General features: G+C 38.2%; 3 protein-coding genes across 5 annotated transcripts; 2 read left to right on the forward strand and 1 right to left on the reverse strand.

Annotated features, from left to right (window-relative positions):
- Window positions 1-63: 63 nt before the first annotated feature.
- Window positions 64-16,307, reverse strand: LOC111343882 (uncharacterized). 3 transcript variants are annotated; one of them, XM_088735932.1, is made up of 17 exons: window positions 15,634-16,307; window positions 12,382-12,421; window positions 11,969-12,043; window positions 11,261-11,389; window positions 10,960-11,063; window positions 10,060-10,128; window positions 9,871-9,931; window positions 7,933-7,962; window positions 7,525-7,563; window positions 6,755-6,871; window positions 5,822-5,919; window positions 5,186-5,254; window positions 4,763-4,829; window positions 3,219-3,251; window positions 3,104-3,136; window positions 2,696-2,833; window positions 64-1,579 (listed from the first exon to the last, which is right to left on the reverse strand). In XM_088735932.1, the coding sequence occupies exons 1-17, from the start codon at window positions 15,787-15,789 to the stop codon at window positions 1,002-1,004; spliced, it is 1,836 nt and encodes a 611-aa protein (XP_088592058.1). In that variant the 5' UTR covers window positions 15,790-16,307; the 3' UTR covers window positions 64-1,001. The 3 variants fall into 3 exon arrangements, with proteins under 3 accessions (XP_088592058.1, XP_088592057.1, XP_088592059.1); XM_088735931.1 differs by having other exon boundaries at window positions 7,921-7,962; window positions 15,634-15,993; XM_088735933.1 differs by lacking the exon at window positions 3,104-3,136 and having other exon boundaries at window positions 7,921-7,962.
- Window positions 15,812-18,036, forward strand: LOC148721838 (uncharacterized). The gene is made up of 3 exons (XM_088736966.1): window positions 15,812-15,848; window positions 16,300-16,986; window positions 17,078-18,036. The coding sequence occupies exons 1-3, from the start codon at window positions 15,812-15,814 to the stop codon at window positions 17,482-17,484; spliced, it is 1,131 nt and encodes a 376-aa protein (XP_088593092.1). The 3' UTR covers window positions 17,485-18,036.
- A 1,425-nt stretch (window positions 18,037-19,461) lies between these two features.
- Window positions 19,462-21,154, forward strand: LOC148721839 (uncharacterized; the record flags this gene model as incomplete). Its single annotated transcript, XM_088735949.1, has 1 exon — window positions 19,462-21,154. A coding segment is annotated over one exon (714 nt), but the record flags the coding sequence as incomplete, so codon positions are not given.
- Window positions 21,155-21,226: the final 72 nt, after the last annotated feature.

A 21,226-nucleotide genomic window follows, 5' to 3' on the forward strand; every position in this document is an offset into this window, starting at 1 on the left:
CGAACGCGCCGCGCGAGTTTGATTTGAAATCACAAGTATGACTTTAGATCAAAATCTCACACACAATGTTTATTGCCGCTTTATTACATCCATTTAAAGATCACAAAATTCAGTCGCACAAATACATGATATTTTCAGTCTATACAGATATTTCGTTGATCTAGTATTGAGCTGGTTTGTAAAAAGTTGTTAGAGATGGCTTCCAGCTTTTTGAAATTTGATTGGCTACTTTGAATAACCCTTAAAATCTCACTGGTAGTTCTGTTTTAGTAAAGCTTTCTAATTGGCTGAGGAAAACGATACGATTCAGACTGCAAGGATTATCAGTAATTTCAACTTGAAATGGATGTACTAAAAAACGGAAAAAGTAGCAAGTGAGTCACGCAACTGTAATCCGTTCATGTCAAACGATATGTTGCTCCTAAATGAGCTAAGGATCGTTCGTGCACAAAATTCCGCGAAGAGAAAAAAAAAAAAAAGCCTCTTCGTTCTGCATTTCCCATATTTGTTGTGGAAGCTAGGGTAGCTGAAGTAAACCAGCCACAGGTAGTGAACTTGTATAAGCCAAGTGTTACTCCTGAAAAGTTGTGTCCTTGGCAGGTGTACGTAGAGTACTAAGATACTTGTTAGTGTATGGATACTGCGGTGACAGACCAGATAAGATGCAAAGCGCAAGTTTCGGAACTCTTTCCTTAGGACCGGTCATTGTTTATCCCCAGAGGGTGAGAAGGGAGTAGATGATTCGGGGGGGATCACATGGTTGTCGAGGGAATGAAAGGGAAGTCAGTCGTCGCCCACAGAGCACAAACGTGCAACTACAGAAAACTGACTGCCAATTAACTACTAATGAGGTGGGGGGTGAGATGGATCATAAATATATTACAAGGCCTTCTGAAGGATCTGATAAAAAAAAAAAGCGACACAACCAAAATCCTCCCCTCCCCTCCCCTCCCCTCCCCTCCCCTCCCCACTTCCCTGTGTAATACAAAACGACTAGTCCCTCAGCTCCTGCAGGCGCTATGCGTTTCATTAGTTGTCATCAACCCACATGACTGACAAGAACACGTGAGCTCCAGAGAATCGTCATCATTTGAAGAATTTCCGTTAGATTCGTTATTATTTTTAGCGTTCCCTTCATTGTGACCACTCGCTTCCTCCTCGATTACTGCCTCCCTAAGAACACTTACAAGCCTAGACTCCCATGTAGATCTGTCAGTTGGGTTCGGTAGGTCGATGTAACTCCTATTCAAGAGAGATGGCAAGTGGACATCGAGATCCACGTCGTCGTATTTGATTATAATCAAGCAGTCATCGCCTTCGTTCATCAATCGATTTATGGCGTGGTTCACCTCAAATTTGCAATTTTCCTTTCGAAAGAAACTCTCTGATACGACAGCAATGATCTTGTAACTATTATACACACTATCAACAATGCTCTGATGGAACACTGTGCCGGGCTGAAAATCTTTCCAGTGTATGCAGCAATTAAACCCGTAGCTCTGTAGCGTCGCAAGAAGGACGTTGTTGACCCATTCGGATTCTGTCGTACTGTAGATTATGAATGCGTGGTTTTGAAAGGCTGTGAATACAAAATTAATATTGTTAATAATCTTTCTTTGATTGCCTATGATTGTGATTGTTTCAGTGTGAGAGCGATCTAAAAAAAAAGAATAAAAGCAACCGAGAGAGAATACACTTTATCCTCTCTTGAAGCAACTACAGACGAACCTGTTTTAAACGGCGCCGTTTTAAACGGTCACCCGGTATTAAGCGGTCAGTTGTCAAAGTCCCGAAATTTGTTCTCCATAATCACTTTAATTTTCACCTCTATTTAGCGGTCACCTCAATTTTGCGTTCGCGGTCACCTTTTACTAAGTCCCAAAGGCCTTCTATCTTGTCTTCCGCCTGTTCTGAACAGTTACTCAAAGTGCAACCACTCAAATTAACTGAGAGTTAATCTTCAAGCAAAATTTATTCCATGTTCATCTCCCGAAATCATTGTAAGAATCAATTATGACATAAATGACATCGTTTTTATACAGTACCGCTATTCTGTGAAACCTGTATTTAGCGGTCATCCGTTATTTCCCATGGGTGACCGCTTAATTCACACTTGACTGTAGATAATATATCTCGTCCTTGCTTTCCCTTTCTAGCTGGCCCCAAAAATCACGTACCATTTTTTTCAGGTTTTCGTACAAAGGCAAAGTTATAAAGACTTAGAACAAAATAAATTATCTGCATGTGGGTGAGAACAAATCCAAATCTTTACTTTTCGTAATCTAGGCAGATGTTCAAGCATATAGACCATTTTCATAAATGGATGCCGTATAAATATTCTTTTGTTTAAATTAAAATTAGCCCTTCTGGCCTCGCTTGAGATAATGTATTCTTTTGAATTTTGTACTGGAGAACGAGGCCAGTAAGGCTAATTTCAATTTAAACAAGAGAATATTAATCCGGCAGCCATTTATGAAAGTGGTCTATACTAAATGTAGGGAAGAAACTGGAAAAAAGTCCACCTTGGCAAGCTTTTGAATTATATGTTAAACTAAAAAGAAATTAAGAGAGATCCCAGGGTAGAATTTTGGCTTTTACCAAAGATTAAAACAAAAAGAAAAACGCCTAAAACTTTTCAGCTTTTTATTAGAGAGTGAATGATTAGCGCGTAACGCGCCTAAAATTTCAATCTCACCTCTTCTTATAGCGTTCCTGGTAGCTGGAGATGAAGGCTTGCGAAAAAATCGATACAACGCAAAAGCTAACAGCCCAAGAACAAACGCGCTTCCAACGGAAGAAAATACTGTGATCTCAACCTTTCGTGTTCTTGAAGCTGTTGAAGAATCGGGTATCAATGTTAATGTTTGCTGAGAGGACATCCACTTGCGTGAGATTATTTCGATAATTTTCAAGGAAACACCAGTTGACGAGAATCTTATGATCTGTTCCCTAATATTTCTTTCGTGGACGATATATTTCATTAGGAGAACGCATTGCATTTAAGGAATGAATTACGCATGAATTATCATCGGGAGTTGCAAGATAGAAGACAATTCTCCATTCTAAAAGTCAAAACATAGTAAAGTTACTGTGCTATACTTACTCGGTGATGATGCTGCCGTTAGAATAGGAGGTTCTACAAGAATAAAAACCAGTTTGACCTCATGTAAGTCAATAGCAGTTTCAACTTTGACATAACCAGTCTATATTATACTTACTCGGTGATGATGCTGCCGTTGGAATAGGAGGTTCTACAAGAATAAAAACCAGTTTGACCTCATGTAAGTCAATAGCAGTTTCAACTTTGACATAACCAGTCTATATTTGTCAAGCTACTCCTGATAAAGCAGCTACTTTTTTAGATTCTTGACTTAACCTCTTTACTTCATTAAATTGTGATTCTGCAAGGGAGAGGGGAGCGAAGTTCCCAAGATGCAAATAAACCTCTTTGTTTCATTTTTACAAAAGGTGATGATTTATGACAACTGGACATGCCCGTGTAAGACAGTAAGGGGCCTGCCTTTCTCTCTCTCTCCTGAGCTACAAAGTACGTTTTCATTTGACAATTTCTGAGATACCTTTGAGTTTGAGAATTGTAAAACACGAAGAGCCAATGAAAACTTGAAGAAAAAGAAAGGAAACTGCTTGAGGTGCGGAAAACGTGAGTGACCAAGTGGTGATAATCTTTGCATCCGATTGGTTCAGACGTTCGTGCGAGTTTTCAGGCCAACTACAGGGTGAAGGGGTGCTAAAACCCTAAATGGAATCGCGGATTACTTTCAATCCTTCCGAAAATTAATCCAGCATACTATACACCGAATGCAAATATGACGTCCAGTTTGAATTGTCATTGTTCTGGACTCACTAGCCTCGTCTTCGCGTGGAAACAAAAAAGGATTATTACATGCGTGAGAGGCTAGTGAGTCCAGAACAATAGCAACTCAAATGAGACGCCATATATATTTGCATTCGGTGTATGTTGCAACACCAGACTACTGAAGAACGAGCCCTTCTATAACCTCGTCCCCTTCTAATTTTCTGTTAAACAGAAAATTGGAAGGAGTAGATGAGGATATCCACACTGACTGTCCGCCTGTCCTCATTCACTTTGATGTAAAGGTGAAAGAGAGCTGAAATACTCAATATACTTCTACCCCATTTCCGTGATTAATATCCCTTACTTCTTTAGAACAAAGTTGTTTCAGTAATGACTGCCATTTTGCTTTACTTTTCATTTCATCATTCTCTCCATTTCTTAAATATCATTGTCGTGAACATCAAGATCATCAACATTGTCATTATCATTGTCACTGTAACTGTCATTGCTATTGTCATTTTCATTGCATATTTAACAATTATTCCACGAGCGCGCGTTGGATATGAGATGATAGATAGGCAACGAGACGCGTAGCGCCGAGTTGGCTATAATCATCCCATATCCAACAAGTGCGAGTGGAATAATTGTTTTATTAAAAAAAAAAAATGCCCCCAATATATTAGACCAACCTTCTCGACTTTATTTTGTAAGAAGAAACCGGATGTTACAATGTACAGATATTACATTATGGTATATTGGCTCATATACCATAATGGCGAAGCCAATAAAAAGTCTTGAATTGCATTATGCTATGATCCAGTTTTTAATAAATATATATATACTCATCAGTATTGTTATTAGCATTAGTATTATCGACATCATTATTATCAATATCTATTATTGCTTCAAAACATTATCAAAGCTTTTAAAAAGGATGCATCTTACCTTGTTTCTGAGTAATATGAACCATATAATACCCGTTAACAGTTTCTGGGAATGGATAGGCAGTGACCTAAGCACAGTGGAAAATTTTAAAATCAAAAGTTTCAGCTTTCCGAGTTGACCAAATACTGTAGAGAACCCTCCAAAACTTCTCTGGCATGCTATTTCTTGGCTTTTACGTTTTCCCTTTCGAACCTTAAGGGGAGAGAGGGTAGGGGCTGCGTTTCGTTAATAGCTTTCATGCCAGCCAAATATGAAAGTGACGAATTCTTAAATCACGTGGCTAAATGTTGATTTTCGTCTTAGTGATATAAGGATGCCGTAGGTAAAAAAGAGAGCGCAATAAGTTTTAAAAATTTATAGCCATGGATCAAGCAAAATTGTTATTTACAAGATAATGTGGATAAAGTCGCCATTATCACTCACCGCGACTTCAATTCGTTCAGGATATTTCCAACCATGAAAAGCATAATCCACAATGAAATATGTCTGGTTCTGAAAGAAATGTGTTCCGAATTCCAATATTTAGGTACTGCTTTAAAATATGGACCAAATTTGTTGTGTTTGCAAGAAACTCACAAGTTCAGCTAAGTAAGCTCGTTTCCTGTACCTAAAATTCAACGCGCCTAAGATTTAACATGCCTCAAAGAAAATTCACAAATAATTTCCATTATTTTACCGTTGATTTTTTTCCCTTTTTATCATTGAAGTCGATTTTCAGGTACAAAAAGACTAAGTTACACGGACTGTACCCTGTTGTACGTCCTTACTTTCCTTTTCATTTTATATCATGTTAGACTTTCGAAAGAGGCACTCTTCCCTTGCATTCTAATCCCGACCGGGGGAGAGCAGTCCTGAAAATTATTGTTCTCGATAATGCTGACTATAGCGGTCGTTTCTACAGCGGAAGTCATTGTTAGGGCCGAGTGACTGCTTCCAACAACAATCCTCCTCAGGGCTACTCTCAGCTGAACGACCAAACTACAAGCTCAAATGTTACTCACACGTAAATTCAAACAAAACCTAATCGGAAATTAAACGTTAGGGAATGTCTTCGAATACCTTTGGTAATTTAAAACACTGTAAAGGGTGGATGAGCTGGGTCGCATTCGGGTTGATGAGCATTTCAATGTAGTAGCTAGTCCAGTTGACAGAGGAACCTGCGAAATAAATACCCAAGTAAGCTGCACCCTATGACTCACATAGATACATGGAAAATATCTCGAACCATCGCTCGAGTACTTGCGTGGAATTATAATTATGTCGTGGTTTTAGCATCTCTCAATTAACTCGGGCCTTCCCCCCTTTTTTTTAAGTTTCCCATCTGCAATTTGATATGGACATGTATGTCCTTTTCCATCCTTGTTTCCTTTCCATTTAATGTTTCTTCTTTCGTCTTTTACCACCTTCCAACCACTTTATTAATAGTCTAACGCATTTCGATTCTCCCTCTTTAAGACCCTAGAAGGGTACGAAAAGACTTCTTACGCAAGCAGCATTTTGGAAAACAGCTCAGTGACCTTGCTGCCCGAAAAAAGTGGTATCGCGCGGTTCAAAAACAGCTGCTTATTTGCGACTTATCCCTACCACCCCCTCCTGTCCTCTTCTTACTGTCCAATTAGACTTTATCACTTCAAATGTAAGTGGCCTTGTTGCTAGGCAAAATTCAAAATGCGTCCTTAGTTGAATTTTAAGCTCAAAAGTAGACAATTTTCAAAAGTTAAGGTTGTTCTTGAGAATCTCGAAACACCTTCAGGGTCATGATTGCATAATCTACCATTATTGGCTTAGCTTGGACAAAAATCATATAGTTTCTGCAGCCTGCATCATGCAAAACAACGAGAACAATAGTAGCTCATGACCACACACCAGTCATCTCCTTATTCCATGCATGTTTTGAGGTATATGCTACCGAGATACACCCAACCTGCCACGGATTATGGCAGTTTTACCTAGCTTTTAGAGTAAAATATCTCATAATTAAAACTGGCATACTTTTAAAAGGTGTCCACGAAATGTTGACAAACCATTCTCCATCATCTCGTTGGACAAAACTTCCGTTGATAGTTCTGGGATGCCACTCGTAGTCCCCATATTTGTCCCGTGTGCAACCTGTAAAAAAGCACATCGTATAAACATGCCGGTTTTGGTAGTTAATGAAAAGTGCTCTATCACCTTTGTAATTTGAGCTTCTTTGCTGAAAAAAAGGTTTTAACTGTTTAACCTTCTTTGAGTTAGTTCATGAGACACACATTGAGCCATTGACATGTGTTCTTCTTATGCAGTATATAAATATCAGATTTAATTAGCACTGGTTCCCATACAAACGCCATTCCTGTTTCCCGCTCTCACTATTCACTTTTAGTATAATTTCAGAGCTGAGCAAAGAGTTTCCAGCAATCTGATTGGTCGAGGGGTTCCTTATATGACGCTATATAAACCGTTCCACGCGGTTTATATAAAATGTTAAGATAAAATGTTAATAAATGTTACTAAAATGTTATGATTTTAGAAATTTCTCTGTTATTCAGCTCTGAAATTATACTAAAACAATTATTCGCCTCCGGTTCGGTAAATATTGTCGAATAATCCCCTCGACTTCGTCTCGGGGATTATTCGACGATATTCACCTCGCCTTCGGCAAATAACTGTTAAATGAAAACTTTGACAAGTTCGTATCAATGCTCTACTTTAAACGCTTGACCAAGTCTCTTAACTTGCATTTTTAGGGCAATTGTTTATTAAAGAAAGGAACTGTGACTCACTGAATTTCGGAGGCTTTGTAGACGCTGTGGGTAGACTACCTAGAAATGGACATAAGACAAGGGATTATGCAAACATGATAAGAAATAAACTTAGGTTACAGTCTCGTTTGTCACTCTTAGAAGTAAAACCACTGCGATCTTCTGTCACGAAACAAACACTTGCAATGGTTGCACGATGACCACAAAATCTTCATTTGAATTTCTCGTTCAGTCCCCAGCAGTTAGTAACAGCAGTTGTCTGGTCAATCATCAAGAACTGCATTGTATACGAACTCAACAATTACCTTTACTCCTTTCGATACTTTTGATGGTCGCATGATGAAAGATTTTTATAACAATCTCATTGAGTCATTTGGATTTTAATAAACTCTAAAATGAAAGCCTTTTTCATCTTACCCGCTGTCGTACCTTCTGCAAGTGTGGGCGACGTTGGAACGGCTGTTTAGAGAAAAAGCAAAATTACCCTGGGGTTTTCACTCCAATCGTTGAAGAAGTGACATAGATAAGAGTTCTTTGCACCACCAGAAATCTGGGACATTTCGAGCCCGTTATGAAATGTCAGCGGTATATCGTATTACAGACAATTCCGTATGGCGGCAGTTGAAGTCAAGTGAACACGTAACTTTTTATTTTCGTAAAACCCCGCCAGAGAAAAGCCTGGTACCTTACTATCCCAGAAAGCCAAAGGAGACGTCAAAGCAAGGAAAATGGCGGTGAAATTGTGCAGTTACAGGGACTTGTATCTTTCGTGTTCTTCCTTCCTAAAATTGGGGTATTTTAAAATGGCGTGTTGGGCTTTTGACCTCTGTGAAAATACGAAGAGTCTCCCGGCTCAAGGAAAATTTGTGGGCTAACATATTCGACCGTTTACGAGCGATTTAGTTAAGCAAACTTGTGCAGGATGCATATCGAACTACGCAATTGCGAATCTTCACAAGGCTATTCCCGCGACAAAAGATCCTAGTCGTAGCAGATTTTAAGAGTTTGTATGGGAAAATGGAGTCAGAATTATGAGTCTACTCGTAAACCTTGGGAAGGGGTAGGCTTGCATTTGAGTATTTCTTTTACGTAGCGATGGACGCTTTAACCAATGCAGGCTGCATTTCCAACTACGCAGCGAAAGAACATCCCATTGTTAGACAGCTATTTTGAAAAATGACCTTTTCCCATACATTTTCTCAAACTGTTTCGGCGTCATCTTGTTCGTAACACGAGAATCGCCTCCGCCATATTGTCCCAAATTTCTGGCAATGGACAGTCGTCGTGTTTAAGTAAGTCGTAATGTTGGTGCATCAGACGATATATATGATCACAAATACATCTCGTACACCATAAACCGTAGCTTCGACCGAATCACGAAAATAATATATATGAAGTTTTTTTGTTTTAGGAGTAAATGAAAATGTCTGGAGTCGTGATTGATCTTTAAACTGATAGCGGAAATGATGAAAAGAAAGTTGTTAAAGAACTCATTTGACAGGCTTTTCTTTGTTTATATTACCAGAATGACAGAATTTAACAAATGAATCCCTATCTATGTAACAAAGGACATTTTCTCTTTATCCTTGCATTTAAAGAAATGCAGTTGAAACAGTGGTTATCAAAAATGTTTGGCAGCGATCTCTTTCATAATCAGTGCCTCTGTGGAGACATCCTGTATCCGTGTTATCCGCTTCCCATCCACGTGTTTTTACTATAATGTTTTCATCCAAAGTAGAAAGTTTCATATTGATATGTTGAAATGGCCGGAACACAGGAAGCGTTCTTTTCTATCTCAATTACTTGAAATAGAACAGAAAAAAACAATGAAAAAAAATATGCAAGTAGTCAAATCCTTCCTCTGAAACTCAGCAGTTAAAATGGAAGGAAAAAGGTTCCTATTACACTTTTAAATTTAACATCACTATGCATATAGATTTCCTGAGGAGCTGACAAGGAGAATTTCTTTAACAATTAAAAGCTTCTTTAGTTGGTGATCATTTCCTATATTCTCCTGACCTTAATGTTTGATTCAGGGGTGATATTGTAAGGAGAAATAAGTCGCTAGTTATTTTAAGGCAAGGTTCAAAAGGTTAACTGGAAGAACACGTATATGAGTCGACCGAGCTTCTTTGAAACTTACAAAACCGTGAATAAATATGTCTATAGATATGTGGAATACTGATCAAATCGCCTGAGCCAATCGGCGTCATAAAATTTTAACTGTACAGTGCAATGCAGGGTGATGAGTTTGTTATTGGTCAATGGGAGTTAAAAAGGGGAAGAGCTATTACACAGGAGTGTCTGTGTGGACTTTCTTTGCTATCATAAAATTAATTTTATGATATCGTTATCAGTACAACTTACGTGGTTTAAATTGCAGTGCGTCTGTGAGTTCTTCTTTTGGAGAATAAGGAAAAGCAAGAATCTTAAAATGAAATATAAAATCACAATGTGGTGAAAAGTGTCTCTCACTAAAGTTTTTGGTTCAAAACTATTTTTAAAACAAACAGATCGGCAGCAATTACAGTATGAATCGTATGAGATCTCACTCACCTTCAGTAAAATAGCATCGGGAAAATGATATTCATAGGAAGAGAGATTAACTTGTAGAAAGGTTTGATTCTGAAATTGAGAAAGAAAAAGAGAGAGAAATTATGATGACAATAACAAAAAGGGTGCAAATGGATAGCTATTGACCACAAGAAGTAAATAAATAATAAATAATGTAGCAGTGGAAGTTCCACTGGGTGGCTCTACTTTTCCACTGTCGCCAGATCGAGTTGGAATATGGAATGTTGGTTTTTGCGGAGGGAGGAAAACCGGAGCACCCAGAGAAAATCCCTCGGAGCAAGGACGAGAACCAACAACAAACTCAACCCACATGTGACGCTAGGTCATCAGCTTATTTACGTACTACACAAGTATGTTAACATAAATATAACCAGCCAAAAGAAAATTCATGCAGATTATAATTTTAATCAGTACTGGATTATATAATGGGTGTACCAAAAACACAAGTATCAACTCACTTGAATTTTGAATTTGAATACATGGAAATCATATATGTGTACTGCGGTTTAAAGAAATGTATGAATGCGACCCTCGAAGTCATGAACCCTACTTATGTAGAAGTGAAAATAAGGCCTGAAAAAAAATTCAGGCCTGTACGGGATTTAAACCCATGACCTATGGTATACCAGTTACCGGTGCATTGCTCCACCAAATGATCAGCTAACAAGCCAACTGGGAACTGGTCATTAAGTTGGTTCATATCAAACCCGTGAAGTGATGAATCAATGAATTTGAATATGTGAAAGTCATATATGTGCACTACGACTTGTTAGCCTAGCTGGTAGAGCACAGCACCGGTATCGCAGAGGTCATGGGTTCAATTCCCGCACAAGCTTTAAGAAAGGTTGGAAGCATTTTTTTCCTTGTCATCCTGCAACTTACCTTCGGATGTTGAGTACAAATTGATGGATATAAGCGCTTCCCGAGAGGGCGGACATTTTCTACCGCAAATTTAACCACAATCCCAGTCCAGTTTCCGTAAGTTTCTACAAAAATAATCGCAAAGCGAAAAGATGGTTATCCCAGGGAAATGTCTGGAGAACAATATGGAGCATATGCAAACTGAGCATGCGGATAAGCTGTAAAGGGATAAAAACTGAGTAAATCTTTTCGGTACAGAAAATTTCTCAAAGGAAACTTTTTCTCAAAACTGTATACCATGAAGTTTGATTGCTGCACTCACCATTCAGAGGCGTCCATGATATGTTCGCGTACCAATGGCTGGAGTTTTTGTACAGTCCAAAAGTAACGTTCACCTCGTTCTCGCTTGGAGTCCAGTCCACAGTCTGATTTGGTGACGAGACTAAGCATTCTAAAAAGCATGGTCTCTAGTTAGCAATATATTATAGAGCCAAGGAACTACCGCAACAGCAACTGGCAGTAACTTCCAAACTATTGGCCCTCCCTCTTCCAATGTTAAAAATTTGACATTGGGAAATATAATATCTCCTTTTATCAAGAGAGATCGTGGTTCGAGTAGCAGCTAACCACCGGAGAACTCTTCAAACTCATAGACCTTCATATGAACGATGATACAACGGACATTTCAAGCCGAACGAAGTTCTTTCAATGTTCGAAGTTCATTCACTCACAGATCTGTTGATACTCGACCTGTTTGAATGAAAGTTTGCGAGCCGCCACTAATAATAGGTGCTTATTTTGATTATTCTCTCTACCAGGCAGTTCACTCTTCTCGATTTTCGACCACCTCCAGTCGCCCAAAAATATCTTTACAAAGTTGGCAAACAATTTATCTGCATTGCTGCAGCTGCAAGGATTTAAAGGCCAGATGTTTATTTTATTTACAATTTTAGCCTTCAATTCATGATACAAACTGAAACATGAGATCTTGAGCTCTTTCCTCACACCCCTGTTATCCTTTTTAACTTACCAGGAATGGCTTTCAATGCCTTTCGAATGCGGTGTTTGATGATGTCGTGCGCAAGTAGGCCTCGTTGGTCTTCCGCTGAAATCATTACGAGGTACATGCATGAACTAAATCAGTGAACACTTTCCAAATTACGATTCACGTTATGAAGTTTATTCAGCGTTAACAAGACAGGAGGCAGGTATGAAATTTGATGAAAGCAGAGTATAAACAGCAAAAAATTCAGAGGGAAGAGATAATCTTCTGCATAAATAATTATCATGTTAATATTAAAAACAATGATAATGGCATTAGTAAGAGAAAGCCCACTCGCTTTGGTGTGTTCAAGAGAGGCTCTTGTATATCACATTTAAACCGATAAAACACAAGAAGTAATCAAGAGCACAATGATGATCATATTTCAATAGCAGTATTACCTTGCGTTGCCTTGCAAAGTTCATGACACAAAAGGAGTACCTGCAGGTCAGAAAAGTAAAGGGCCAGTTGGTCATGAGCTCAAATTGATTGGTAAATTTCCAGTTAACGAGACAGAGACTGAAATCGAACTTCGTTCACAATAAATGTAACTAGGCCCCAAATGTGTAGTTTTATTTTAATGTTACAGATTCGCGGTATGCCTAGAAAAACTTCTCAAGTATAAAATACACTCCATTTTCTAAATTTTGCCAAAGGAAGGAATGCTAAGAGGAAAAAAAACTTCATATTTCCGCAAAGGGTGAAGAAGGTGCGTAATTTTCTTCAAACTCAGAGTTTAATGTGACGTCTAGAATTCTTTTCTAGGAAATTAATCATTTAACAACGTGGTATGAATTGCAAGCAAATTTACAATTGAACAGACAGTTCAAACTTCCCCGTTTGCTTCGATAAAACAATTAACGCATGGAACATCACTGACTTAACCTAATAGAGTGAACTTAACACTTCAGAGTGATCAGCATCTAATTTCTCCTTACAATATCACCCCTGAATTAAACATTAAGGTCAGGAGAATAAAGGAAATGATCACTAACTAAAGGAACAAGTTCTTCTTGTCAACACCTTGGGAAGTGCAAAAAGTGCAGAACGCAGTATAGAGAATCTGCATACTGAAGTTAGGCTGTAAAGAGTGCAGAGTGCAGTATAGAGAATATGCATACTGAAGTTAGGCTGTAAAGAGTGCAGAGTGGAGTATAGAGAATATGCATATTGAAGTTAGGCTGTAAAGGTTCAAAAATGAATGAAAACAACGTATTTCAGCTAAGTGAGTAGAGAGCAGTTGCATTCAAAATCAAAGTTTGATCTAAAAGTCCGACGGAGAACTATTTTCTAGGAAATTTATGTTTAAATAATTGAGATGAGTTAGGAGCAAATATAGGATTAATTAGACAGTTTGCTCCGATGAAACAATTCATGCGAGGAACATCGGATGCCATCATGTCACAAAGAGTTAAGATTATATCATTGCTTGGCTATATTTTCCAGTTGAATAAGGAAAAGCCCGAGAGTGGGCCTGATGCAAACTCTTAACTGCTTCCTTCCTCCGACAAACAGGAAATCAATGTTATTTGCATTTCCACAAAGTATCATCATCAGGGAATTTCAAATACTTAAACAGCGTTCGGACTTAAAAAGCCACGTTTCGAAAGCCTCATTGGTGACCATTATTGTTCTCATTTGTTTGAGATACCAAGAACAAGGAGTTATTGCCACAGAATTTCTGCGAAATCTTCGGACTGGAACTTTTTTATTGACCCCTTTTCCCGGAAAACTGAATATTAGGCATTCATTAAAAAAAGAAAAAATTATCATACGCATAAGGTGACAGAATCTCATGAAGTTTGTTTACAAGGCCTCGTGTACCTAGTTCTAGAACTGACTGTGAACGCTCTCACGTATCTAAAAACTATTGTCATCCACAAGCTTCAACCAATACTACTTATTCAAACGTTGTTTGCTAAGTATTGTCTATGGCTGTTTCGAAATGTATTTGTCTATTCTTAAATATTTAGAGTGGTAAAATATGCCCGGGAGGATTCGTATTTTTGACACAATATCAAGAGGATGTCGTTTTGACAACATGAAGCAATCTTCTTCGATATCAAAGTCGGTGAAGATTCTTTTTTTCCGTTTCAATGAAACATAACTAGTGCTATATGTCTCTGTCAACTTTTACCGGTACTAAATGGTAACTAGCATTTCCAGCGATAAAAATCTCGTAAGTCATTTCGTTCTCTCTATCTCTTTTTTTTAGCAAGGGTTAGTTCTGCTAACTTTCCTGAGATATCGATGGTACCAAATGCTGTAATATGATTTGTATGAAGTAACCTTTCATCTTATATATAATAGCTAAGCAACTAGGAAGTGAATTCTCATTTGGCAAAGGAAAGTTGAAACGTAATCCTAATTATAACTGCTATAATTTATTTAAGTAGCTGCTAACTGATATGCTTTGTTATCATTTTCGTGGAAGGAAATTAATTGGCTTTTTAGCTTTGCAAAGTGTATTTTCACCCAACATGAAAGGTTTGGCTTGAATTCACAAAATAACCTCTTGAACGACAAGCCTTTCTAATTCATTTCCTTCAGCAAACCTCTGCCAAGATCTGTACTTAGTGTGGAAGAAACGCAACATTTTATTATATACATTTTTTGTTCCAAATAATAAGCATCTACTTCGCCGTGATGAAGTTTGAAAGAAATTTCTTGAGTTAAGAATCGATCAATGAACATCAAGGTTAGTCCGCCTTGACATAAGAACACCCAAAAAATTATTCAACATAGTAAAAACACGTATTTGCGTAAATAAAGATTCCTTATTTCAAACTTGAACAAACACGAACTTTGTATCGTTATTGAACTGATTTTATGTCTATGATGATCACGACATTGAAATGATAGGGTGCATTAGGAATTTGGTCGAGAAAAGTCATTCCAAAAGCGACAAAAGTATTCCTCAGTATCGAACACATCAAATACGTACACCTCCAAATTTTCTGATTTCCGACGTGACGTCATTAAAATGCAGGTTTTATTCCGCACAGATAAAATTATAATTTTTAAAATGATCACGTTTAATTTTCAGTTTTGTGATCGCACCGGAGAAACGAGCGCATATAGCAATAAACTTCCACCCCTGGGGTATTATTCAGCTTGTCTAGATCGCTCTGTCTATACATATCTATTTAGAGAATATTTTGAATGGGCTCAAGTTTTTTACCAGCTTAGCATTGCAAGACCTTTATGAATGGTGCTTATTATTTTGCGATTTACTCTAGTTTGCGTTACTAATTCGTAACTCAAAGGATGATAATATCAATTAACAGTTCTTGCTGAGTAAAAATCTAAATGCAATGTCTCGCTGACAGTGACACACAATTCTGAGCGATCGAAAGTGAATAATAATTGCCAATTAGATTCACTTTGCGCTATCACTATGCTGATCCCAACGTCAAATTCCTGGGTATCAAATCACGTTCACCTGTTATGTACACCCTCAAAAACAGGTATCACAGAGAAGAAATTAGAACGAAACCGCTTCAGCTTGTTGGGAAGAAATGCATTATAATTCCCTGGTTTCCGTTATAAGACTGCTTCTACAATCCCAAGAGGAATGTTCACAGACTTGAGCATAATCTGCTGTACAGTCAGTTTCAAAACCCATTGTAAGTACAATCAAATGGAGAACAAACCTTTGAACCGGCGGTTCTTTCAGCTAAGCGATGGCATCTTCGAAGACATGATGACTTATCAGGACGTGCTTGAGATTCTTGAAGCAAAACACCTGCGATAAGGACAAACAGCGGCAATACTACGACAAAAATAAAACGGCCGAGCCTTGTATACATTGGATTGCTGTTGTGTCAAAAGATGTCTGCATCTCATGTGACCGCAATTTCAAGGCCTGGTATATAACCAAGCATTTTGTGTTTAAACACAAGACTCCTTCTTGAAGGCACGCACTCCTCGTTGCGATTTCTTGTTCACTCGGCGTGACAAATTTGTGATTTATACGCGCCGCAGTCATAAACAACGCGCTATTAACGATGAGCTCCAGTTTTTATTATAACCTTATCACGTGCGATCGAGGTTTACATTGTCTTTTCCAGACTACTTTATTTCTTTTGTTTTTCTACTAGGTTATTTTTATTTTCATGGATATTAATTCACATGCGATTTTTTCTCGTATTCTTTTTTGGTTTGTTTTTCCAAAATACAAGAGCAAAGCTACAGCGGACGTCATGTACGAAATATAAGGGACTTTAAGCAACGAGAGCGGGGACGGCGACGGGGACTCCAAAACCCGCATAAGACTGGGGAGAAAACGCCGTCGTGGCGGGAATTTCTAAACAGTTAAGAAGCCATTACAAAACGCCGCTCATTTGTGTCTTTGAAAGAAGTTCGAAATCAACTTTTGATTAGCCACAGTGATGGTTTGATAAACGATGAGGAACTTCTACTCCTGTACGATTTAAACAGGTCCGATAATGTCGATCTTCCGTATAATTCTTATCCTGGTTTTGACTTCGATGATTTAGAAGACGACGAGTGCCGTTCAGAGTTTCGTTTCTACAAGAACGACTTACCATTTCTAGCTGAAGTATTGGGGATTCCTGAGGTAGTGGAATGCTATCAAAGAAGTATCTCTGGTGGATTGGAGGTTCTTTGCATTTTTCTAAAGAGACATAGCTATCCTTGTCGATATTCAGACATGATAGCTCGCTTTGGGAAGCCTGTTCCAGTGTTGTGCATGATAAACAACTACATGATCGACTACATTTACCAGGCACACAGTCACAGAATTTTGCAGTGGAATGATAGCATCCTCAACCCTCATTCACTGAAAATATACAGTAACGCCATAACAGCTAAGGGATCCCCCTTGGATAACTGTTTTGGCTTTATTGATGGGACAGTTAGACCAATAAGCAAGCTTGGCCAAAATCAGCGCATTGTCTACAATGGTCACAAAAGAGTTCACGGCGTAAAATTCCAATCCGTGGCATTACCAAATGGAATTATTGGAAATATGTATGGACCAATCGGTAAGGGAAATGGAATATAAAATTACTCTTCAGAAAAAGACCCGAAAATTTTTAATCTAAATGTTTTAAATTTGTCTCCTTTTTTTCATAGAGGGGAGACGACACGACGCTGCCATGCTAGCAGACTCCAATCTTCTTCAAGATATGCAACGCTATGCTTTTTCACCTGGGCCAGCGGGTCGTCCACTTTGTGTTTATGGAGACCCCGCCTACCCATTGAGGGTGCACCTCCAGACCCCTTTTAGAAACATGATACTGACCCCACAGATGGTAAATTTTAATAAGGCTATGAGCTCAGTGAGAGTCTCTGTAGAGTGGCTCTTTAGAGACATAGTTGAGTACTTCAAGTTTGTAGATTTCAAAAAGAACCTCAAGATTGGACTTTCTTCAATAGGAAAGATGTACATTGTTTGTGCCTTATTAAGAAATGCATTAACATGCTTATATGGCAAAACAACCTGGAAGAATACTTTGCTTAATTTTAGGGAGGGAGGATAAGGATTTGCTACACATTAAAGAATATTAATATTTAATATATTTAATACATTTTGCTGTGTAGGTTGATGGGATGGGAGGGGGAAGTATAATACCCTTTCTCATGTTTGACCCCTGGGGTACTTTAAAGTAAAGTTACAGAGTGCTGCATGTAGGTACTAATGAAGTCATATTACCTCTAAAATAACTACATATTTTCCAAGTACTTTTGGTTTGAATTTTAAAATGACCTCCCATCCCCCCCTCTCCAAAAAAAGGCTAAAATCTTCTTGTTGTCACAAAAAAGAACAAATATACAACTAACACAAATACAAAAATCGAATATTTCAAACTTAATAAAAGGTTTGCTCCTCCCTATGCCTTTAACATTTCCATGTACCCCATCTGCCTAGGTCGGGGGGCTTGTGACCCTGTACGTTTCATAAGCCATGCCCAATATCCAGATACAAAATTATTTTAAGTAATCCTCATCTATGAGTCATTACCAGGTCAAGAATAAAACTAATTGGCCATTTCAGATTTTGCAATAAATTTGCCATCTACAGATGCCATGAATCAGTTTGTATTTTTCTTAAGGGAGAAGGATCACTGGTGTAATTATATACCAGCACTAACAACCATAAAAGACTGGCACACCAGGGCATATTGCCATGGTCCTTCCAAATGTTTGACTTTTGAGTCAGCGGATAATTTTCGATTGATATCAGTGCGAGCCAAGCTTATTTACATTGCAATTTCCTACTTTCGTGTTGGTCAATGGTGTAAGTCTCGAAGTTTCTGTTTAAAAACAAACCATCAATTTAAAGAATAATCTCACTTTAGGAAAGAAAAAAGCGATGAAAGTTATTTTTGATTGTCTCCTGGGAATATTTAACGTTTAGATAGCAGAGAAAAGAATGCTCACGTCGATAGCAGAGAAAGGAATACTCACGTTTTCGGCCTACGTCAAATTGACTCGTTTCACGTCGGGCCCGAACGCAGAACGTCAAACTTTTTCCCGCCAGTCATGCGCAGATAGTTATTTGGATTTTCCCTGAGAGCCTGCGGTCCCTGTCGCCGTCCCCGTTCTCGTTGCTTAAAGTCCCTGTAAACGTGGGTGAGCATGGCGTGACAAATCTAAAGTAGACGCATAGCTGCGTGAACTCGGGCTTTCAATATCGCTCACGCAATTTCGTCTTTGCTGGTAATGAATAAGTCTACTTGTGTTTATTTTTGTTTACTGGAGTGTAATGAATGTTGTTATGGTACTAGATAACAATGAAAATAATATATTACTATATAGCAGTACGTTACTACAGATTCCAAAGGTTGAAATTCAAGGACTTTTCAATGACTTTGAAGGCCAAGTTTTAGAAAATTGAAGGACCACTTTTGGAAAGGTTTGCATAAGCAATTTTAAAATCATTTAATATTATTTCTCAGTTTTTCCATGAAAGTACTATAATTTTCAACTTGAAAATTGCTTAAGAAAAAGCATTGCAAAAATCAAGCCCTATTCCTCAAATTCAAGTACTTTCAAGGCCTTGAATTTTTTATTTTTAAATTCAAGCACCTTCAAGGACTTTCAAGGCTTTTACAAACCTTGAGTAGGTAATGTATTTGCTTTTAACTGGAAGGAAAAGGGAATTTTTCATCTATTATTGGTACCGAGTCATAGTTTGTTGCCAAATGATCACCCAGAAGGAGTTGTCAGAAATCAGCAGATTGAAGCAATATTACTGTTCAGTAGTTCATATTGTTTTTAATAGAAAAATCTCTGAATATTGAATATTGTCGATGGCCGCAACAAGAGAAGCAGTGCTATTTACAGTTTTAGTAATATTCAATTCCTTCACTGTGATAACTTTTAAGATCTAACCTTACTTCAGTTCCACAAACATCAACATTTTTTGGCAAATCATCTGATGGTAGATACTTGTTTAAAGATGAATTTTCAGATAGTCTTTTACCATACTGAATAACATTAGATAACGTGTTTGAATTCCAATAACTACAAAAATAGAAAAAGAGATAAGATGCAGGAGCGAAATCAAACCGCTAGTTTGGAAGAGATATATCGACGATGTCTTTTGTCTATGGGACACAAACGAAGAAAATATAAAAACATTCGTTGAAAAGGCAAACAACTACCACGATACAATAAAATTTACGGCTGAGATATCAAAATCAGAAATTACATTCTTGGACACAAAAGTGTTTAAAGGCATTAGATTCCAGAGGGATTCAACTCTCGATGTGCAAACGCACTTTAAACAAACAGAAACCTTCCAATACACGGATTTCCACTCGTGTCATCCACCACGCGTAAAGAAAGGATTTCTAAAGGGGGAAGCTTTACGCCTCCTTAGAACTAACTCATCAAAATCTACGTTTAAGAAAAACGTGCAAAACTTCAAATCACGCCTACAGAACAAGGGATACCCAAATGAATTCCTAGAGAAACACCTATGCGAAGTCTACTTCCAAAATAGAGAAAGATCCCTCCAAAACAAAGACAACCGAACTAAAAAGAAAATATTGCCTTTCATAACACAGTATCATCCGGCTTTACCCAATCTTAAGAATATATTGATGGGAAAATGGCACCTTATTCAAAACCAACCACAACTCAAAGAAATATTTCAAGTGCCACGCATGATAGCATATCGCAAAGGAAAGTCGTTAAAAGACATCTTGGTCAGAGCTAAACTCTGAAGGCAAAGATTCTAAACTAGCTCACCCATGGCAGGAGTCGTGCAGAGCCCGTCACTATTTTTTCACCATGCTGAGCAAACGTTTTCGAAATGTGCGTTTTGCGACCACTTCTAAAGTTTGAAATCCCTTGAAAATTTCCATGACGCTTGCTAAAATGTTAAATAAAAATAACCGTATGGTAAAAGAGAAATCTAGCAATTGAGTGAAAGTGAATTACGCCTGAAAGTGCGCCGAGATCGACTTCTCATACATGCAAAATGCTAAAATAGTCCATTTTCAAGGCAAATTTGCGACCTCTTCTGAAAGCGCAAGAGCAAAGTGAGAATGATACACTGTTCAATTGAACTTTCTTCTTTAAAAGCCATATGGTAAAGGTAGGATTTGAAAAGTAGTTTATCCGTAAACGAATAAAACGTAAGCCTTCCTCGACAATTTTAGCTCTTTTCCTTTATTGTTTGACCATCATTTTCTAATTAGCTTTTAAATTTAGCGCCAGTGTCTCAATGAAAGTCCCGGATATGTCACTGAATTCTGGGTGAGGTGAACAGACAGCCACAGCATGCCTGTGAAACTTTCTGGTTGCACAGGCATAGCCTCCCGGTTAGGTCAATGGATAGAGCGCTGGACTGTTGTGCGGGAGGTCTAGGGTTCAAGCCCCGGCCGGACCAACACTCAAGGACTTAAAATAATTGAGAAGAATATACTACCTTCCTATAACATCAAGAAATGGTTAGATATTCTAGTCTTCGCGGATTTTTCAGAATAAATGGAGGTCCCGTCTTCTACAGGGTTAGGGGTAGGAGACGTTAATTTCCGACGCACTAGATTGCTGTGTGATGGATGTCCTCCCCTGGGGTGGGATGGGTGGGATTTATTGGGTGGACTACTCGCATGGTTCGCATATGTTCCGTTCTAGTCCTACCCTACTGCGGTAATGCAGTGAAAATGGTTAGTGCCTTAGTGCCTCATGACTCTGAAAAAGGGTACTATTTTAACCCCTTTCAACTCAAATATATCATTGTTATGTATACTCTGAAAATAATTCACTAAG

Source organism: Stylophora pistillata, chromosome 10 (assembly GCF_964205215.1).
Source record: "Stylophora pistillata chromosome 10, jaStyPist1.2, whole genome shotgun sequence".
NCBI classification, from domain to species: domain Eukaryota; kingdom Metazoa; phylum Cnidaria; class Anthozoa; order Scleractinia; family Pocilloporidae; genus Stylophora; species Stylophora pistillata.